The 6,408-nt window shown below is 55.6% G+C and overlaps 1 protein-coding gene across 1 annotated transcript; it reads left to right on the top strand.

Annotated features, from left to right (window-relative positions):
* The first annotated feature begins 261 nt into the window (after positions 1-261).
* LOC127318465 (auxin-responsive protein SAUR76) lies at positions 262-1,146 on the top strand. Its single transcript, XM_051348951.2, has one exon. It carries the CDS (start codon positions 350-352, stop codon positions 749-751), a length of 402 nt encoding a protein of 133 aa, XP_051204911.1. The 5' UTR covers positions 262-349; the 3' UTR covers positions 752-1,146.
* Positions 1,147-6,408: the final 5,262 nt, after the last annotated feature.

Below are 6,408 nucleotides of genomic sequence, written 5' to 3'. Positions count from 1 at the left end.
AAATTTGGCAAAATTACGTGGCCCCACAGAAGCAGCAGCAGCAGGCAGGCAGGCGGGCGGCCGCCAGCTTTTACCTTCCTCTCTGGTCGATGCTGCAGCAGCCCACCGGAAGAGAGTACAGCCCAGCCGCTCCGGACAAGCCGCTCCAGTTGCCTCCGCACTGTTGCCAGTTCTTTGCTTCGCCCCGCTCGCCGACACGCGGGCCCCACCTTCGTCGCCCCCCACGAATTCCATCGCCTCCTATATAACCCTGCCTGGCCTGACCTCGCAATCATCACCGCGCGCACGCCATCCCTCCATCCTCCATTTCTCTCCATTTCCAGCTAAAACCTCTTCGTCCAGCCGATCGATGGCCAAGGGCGGGATGAGCAAGCTGCGGTGCATGATCCGGAGGTGGCACTCCTCCAGCCGCATCATCGCCCGCTCGCCATCGCCGACCGCCGACGACGACGGCCACCGCCACGCCGGGGGAGGCGGCGCGTCGTTCCACGGCGCCGACGAGGTGCCCAAGGGGCTCCACCCGGTGTACGTGGGCAAGTCGCGGCGCCGGTACCTCATCGCGGAGGAGCTGGTGGGCCACCCGCTCTTCCAGAACCTCGTCCACCGCACCGGCGGCGGGGGCGCGGACGGCGGCGGGTGCACGGTGGTGGGCTGCGAGGTGGTGCTGTTCGAGCACCTCCTGTGGATGCTGGAGAACGCGGACCCGCAGCCCGAGTCCCTGGACGAGCTCGTCGAGTACTACGCCTGCTGACCGGTTGAGGCCCAACCGACTCGTTCCGCCTCTGCGCCGCCCAATTCGGCGGAGTCGCCAATCTGTGTTCCGTCCGTAGGGAGTAGAATCGTGATAAAACGCCGAGCGCGCGCCATGGGCAGAGCGAGAAAGCGGCATGGGCACTTCGATTTGGTCGATCTTAACACCGAATGGGGTCTGTTGTCTGTCTGTCCGTCGGTGCTAAGCTAAGCTGGGGATTGCCAGCTTGCCGCCACCACCATTGTTACTACTACCGTGCGCTGTTAATTCATTCTCAACCTAATGGTTCGGAAGCTTTTTCATTTATTTCAATTTATTACCCGTAAGGTCCGGGAGCAAGTGCATCCATGCACAGTTCATCATCAATCAATGTATAAATCGTTCAATTTCTCTCCCTTGATGTGTCCATGTTAACTCATCCGTCGGCTTGCTACTCCTGCAACACACTCTGCAAAAAATAAAACACCATGAAGCTGGCCGGACACGATAGGCAGTCGCGCCGCCGGCGAAGCGAGCCCGTTCTCGGTACTCCATCACTCGCCGGCACGCGGCTTTTGCGTGGGGTCGCGAGTGGTGGCAAGCTGGCAGGCGCCTAATCTGCTCCTGCTTGATTATCAGTTGAGGAGGGCCTGCAGAGGCTAATCATCAGCTGCGCTTTTAATCACCTCGGTTGACTGGATGATGATGACATCTCTTCGCAGCCCCTGCGGAGGGCACGCGGGCCAGGACCAACAGCTGGCGCGCGCGTGTTAGAGCATCTCCAACAGAGGCGCTATCTAGGACATAAAAACGTCCGATGTATCGCGCGCGGAAGGGAATGTGGCGCTTCAGCAGGCGCGGTAAACGGCGCGGCGCTGTAAAAAATTTAGGACGCGCGGCGTTTTGCACAAACTGGAGCGGCATATCTGGCGCATCGGCTACAGCGCGCGGCAACGCTCGTCCAAGCGCGAAAAAGCCAACGGCTGGAAATTTCCTCCCCCCCGCGCCCTCATTTCCCCACCTACCGCCGGCGCGAAATCCAGCCGCCGCCGCCGGTCGACTCCGCCGCCGCTTCGCTTCGGCGCCGCCGTCAGAGATCCGCGTCGCCCGCACCTCATCTCCGGCGGCGGACGCTCGCGCATCAGGTCGCTCGCGCGCCGCTGGCCGACGAGTTGTAGTCGGCGCTCCTTCTCCGCGGCCCCTTCGCGCCGCCGTCGCGTTCTCCTCCGCGCAGGCGTCGACATGTCGTCCTCGTCGTCCTCGAGCTTGCTAGCAACATGGCGCGCCCATGGTGCTCGCCCATTTGCTCGCAAGGTATGAACCTCCGCCGGCCGGCCTCTATTACTCGCCAATTATCTACAATAGTTCATAGTGAAGTAATTTTATACATATGTTTGTAGAGTTCATCATATGATTCATCGGATGACGAGTTCGACCAAGAAGAAGAGGAGACCATATCGATACTATTAGCATACCGCGCCATTAAGAGGCCAAAATTTGGTGGATCGGTGTTCGGTAGACAGAAGTTGTGGAGAGAAAGGATTGAAGGGCATGAGAAGTTGATGCGGTCGTATTTCAATGAGAATCCGATTTTCCCCGAAAGCTATTTTCGGCGGCGTTTTCGGATGATTCTCAACTTGTTCAAGCACATTGCAACGGAGGTCACCAAATATGAACGCTTCTTTGAGCAAAGGAGGAATGCCGCCGGAGAACTTGGTCATAGCACATATCAAAAGGTGACCGCCGCCTTGCGTATGTTGGCATATGGTGTACCGGCGGATCTTATTGATGATCATTTGGCCATGGGAGAGAGCACTTCTATCTTGTGTGTGAAGCGCTTTGTCGTTGCAATTGTCAATGTCTTTGGCTCCACATACTTGAGAGCCCCCAATGCTCAAGACACGGCAAGACTTTTGGAGATCAACGCCAACCGGAGGTTTCCCGGTATGCTTGGTTCCATTGATTGTATGCATTGGAGTTGGAAGAATTGTCCAGCGGCATGGCATGGACAATTCAAAGGCTACAAGAAGGATGCCACCATAGTACTTGAAGCGGTGGCCGACCAAGAGACTTGGATATGGCATGCTTTCTTTGGAATGCCCGGATCTTGCAATGACATCAATGTTCTTCAACGATCACCACTAATGATAAGACTTGCAATACGGGAAGGTCCATTGGCGGAGTTTGAAGCAAATGGCCACAAGTACAACTATGGCTACTTCCTCGCCGACGGCATATATCCAAGGTGGCAAACATTTGTGAAGCCAATTATTCAACCAAGAGGTAAGAAGCAAACCCAATTCCAGAATGCACAAGCGGCGGCTAGGAAAGATGTAGAGAGAGCATTTGGGATTTTGCAAGCCCAATTTGCCATTGTTAGAGGACCGGCTAGATTTTGGGATCAAGAATGCCTTTGGTATATCATGACCGCGTGTGTAATCATGCACAACATGATTATAGAGGATGATCGCGGAAAAGATGTGGATCATACCCACTACGACTTGATGGGGGTTCCCGTGCAAGTGAGGAGGTACGCACATAGGATTGCCCGATTCATTGTCTCATACCATGCCATTCAGTGCAACGACACACATGATGAGCTTCAAAAAGATCTCATGGAAGAATGGTGGAATTGGAATGGACAACAATAGTTGCATATTTGTTGTATTTGTTTGAAAACTATGTGTTGTATTGTCTGAAAACCATGTTGTATTGTTGTATGTTGGACGTGTTGTATTTGGTGTGAAGTATTGTTGTGAACAATGTATTGTATTTGGATGGTACAATTTATTTGTGAATTTTTATATATTGTTTGATCTTGTTGGATGCATACTTGTGTGTGTTTGTTATTTGCGCCGCGCGCTGTAAAATGGCGCGTCCAGCGGAGGTGCTATTTTACCGCGCCAACGCGCGCTGCAAAATGGCGCACCCGGCGGGGGAGAAATCGCTCCGGCGCGCGGCAACGGTTTACAGCGCGCAGAATCTGAGGTTTAGCGCGCCGTGATATAGCGCGCCTGCTGGAGATGCTCTTAGGGAAGGAAAAGCGTTTGGTACCTCCCAAGCTAGGACGCACGGCTGGAACAGACAACAGAGTCGAGCCGATGGGTGGTGTAGAGTGCAACGCACAGGGCTCCCCCGCAGGCCGCAGCAGCTGGAGTAGAATTTCAGCTTAGGGCATCTCCAGCGGCGCGACGCATTTTGAACACCCAAAATGTCTGCGGGCGTCCGTTTGCTCCGTCTGGTGGACGCGAAAATGGTCGCACGTCCGTTTGCGTCTGGGGCTGGCTCCAGCGGGGCGACACATATTGGGCGCATGCCAGAATTCAAAAAAAAATGCAAACTAGCATCGACTTTGCACGAAATTTTACAGCGCAAATTGAAGGCTGAGACAAGTTCATCACACTTTCCAGATGTCACAGCGCAAAGTGGAGTCCAAAAGGGGCACAACAAGGCCTGAACGGTAATAAAAATGTCCAAAAGCAGGCCAAGGTGCTGGGCGCATGGCGCCAGCGATCAGGCGTCTGGCGTCGTCGAGGTTGATCGCTGTCCCATTCTTCACAGCTTCATCGTAGGGCGCAAAGTTTGTCTTCTACTTTTGCGCGTCCTTGAGCTTGTCCCAGCAATGGACCATATGGAAGCCCTTCTTATGCGTCGCCCTGAACTTCTTAAAGGCGCGGGATACCTTCAATCATAGCCGCCAATGATGTACATACAATGATGCAAATAGTGTACAATGATGATGGTTGTATCGAGTTTACCACTGTCATGACGCCTGCGCCGCTTACTGGGTTGTTAATAGCATGTTCGACCGTCGAGAAGAACTTGCTTGTCTCTTGTTTGATGTAGTTCCATCTTTTCCGGAGGGACTCTTCCGTCCGAGGGCTTGTGATATGGTAGGGCGGGTGCATCCTGGTCTCGTTGTACAGCTGCAAGACCTTGGCCCAATAGACCTTGCCCTTTTGCTGCGCGTCATTAATATAATCATGGGTCGTTGCGAGCCACGCTTCAGACAAACACTTATCCTCGTCGTCGACGAAGCCTTGTGTCCTGCGGCTCTCCCCCTTCTTCTTCGTAGCAATGTCAGCCTGTGTTGTCACGTCGTCGAAGTCGTCGATGGACACGGCTGTTGGCTGCGTCTGCTGGGTGGCGAACAGCCATGCGGTTTCGATGTCGTCCGCATCTTGCGTTGCTTCCCAGTCATCTTGCGTCCCGGCCCGATCAGCGCGAACGAAGCCGCCGTCGAAGATAATTTCCTCGATGTCTTAATCATGGTGTTCCTGCCAATAGTCCTACGAACGACCGGACATCAGACGCATGATACAGGGCACGCTCACACATTGACAGAGCTCACGTACCGGGTCGTCCATCGTCGGGGCAGGCGGCGCCATTTCGTCGAACATGATGCGGGGCTGCGGCATGCTTTCCTCCGGCACCTGGCGCGCCTTCTGTGTCGCGCCCGGGCAGGAGTCACCGCTTCTAGGCGTCCGGTTGAGGTCGGAAACCGCCGCCCCGGTCAACTTCACCAGCGGCAGGCCGGAGGCGAACCGCGATGCCGCGTGGCCCTGCAAGGGAGCGGGAGTTCCAGGGCGCAGCTGGGAACTTACCGAGCTCACCGACGAGACCGGAGGCACGACGCCGACCATCCCCTCTTTGTTGACGAGCATGTAGCCCTCCGCTAAGCTCGGATGGAGGGCTACTTGCGCGACGCCGGCTTTGATCTGCATCTACCAGGCCTGCTGGTTGGCGGCCGCGGCAATCTTGATCTTCTGGTTCTTGCGCCGGCCGCGACGCTTCGTGGCCTCAATGATTTTCTCCTCCGGGGAGAGAACCTTCTTTGCCGCCTTCGGCTTTGCCTCCCCGCCGCCGCCGGTGGCGGCCCGCTTTGCTTCCGCTGGAGCTGCAGCCTCCATTGTGGTTATGGTCCTGGCTACGGGGGAGTGTGGGGCGGCGGTGGGTGCGAGGATTTGCTCCGCATCCATGGCGGTGGCTGCGGCGGCGAGGACGTCCATCGCTTCTGGACTGCTCGCGCCGGTCTAGTTTGCAATTTCGCGCGGGGAATGGCCAGTGGCGGGAATAATAGCGGCCTCCTGCCACTGACGAGCGGGGCCTACGTCTTTTTCGGCGGACACTCCGCGCGACCGCCTAGCGTCCGCGGAGAAGCAAACCTGACGCATATTTGGGCCAGGTTTGCGTCTCCGCGGATGGCCTGGTCACTTTGCGTCGCCCCGCTGGAGCAGGCTCCAGATGCATTTCCGGTCACGGCGGACGAAAACGGTCGCTGAGCAACCGTTTGCGTCGCGCCGCTGGAGATGCCCTTACCATATGCTTTATTTATACCTAGCTTAAATCCAAATAGCACCAAACACTCAAATTTAACGCTAAATTATCGCTAACTACCTACGGATGTCTACGCCCCCCTCCTTTTCCTGTAGACAGTGTTGGGCCTCCAAGAGCAGAGGTTTGTAGAACAGCAGCAAGTTTTCCCTTAAGTGGATCACCCAAGGTTTATCGAACTCAGGGAGGAAGAGGTCAAAGATATCCCTCTCATGCAACCCTGCAACCACAAAGCAAGAAGTCTCTTGTGTCCCCAACACACCTAATAGGTGCACTAGTTCGGCGAAGAGATAGTGAAATACAGGTGGTATGAATATATAGTAGCAGTAGCAACGGCACCAGAA

Source organism: Lolium perenne, chromosome 7, assembly GCF_019359855.2.
Source record: "Lolium perenne isolate Kyuss_39 chromosome 7, Kyuss_2.0, whole genome shotgun sequence".
Classification (NCBI taxonomy): Eukaryota; Viridiplantae; Streptophyta; class Magnoliopsida; order Poales; family Poaceae; genus Lolium; species Lolium perenne.
The sequence above is the reverse complement of the archived record's forward strand: the minus strand, read 5'-3'. Positions and strand labels throughout refer to the sequence as shown.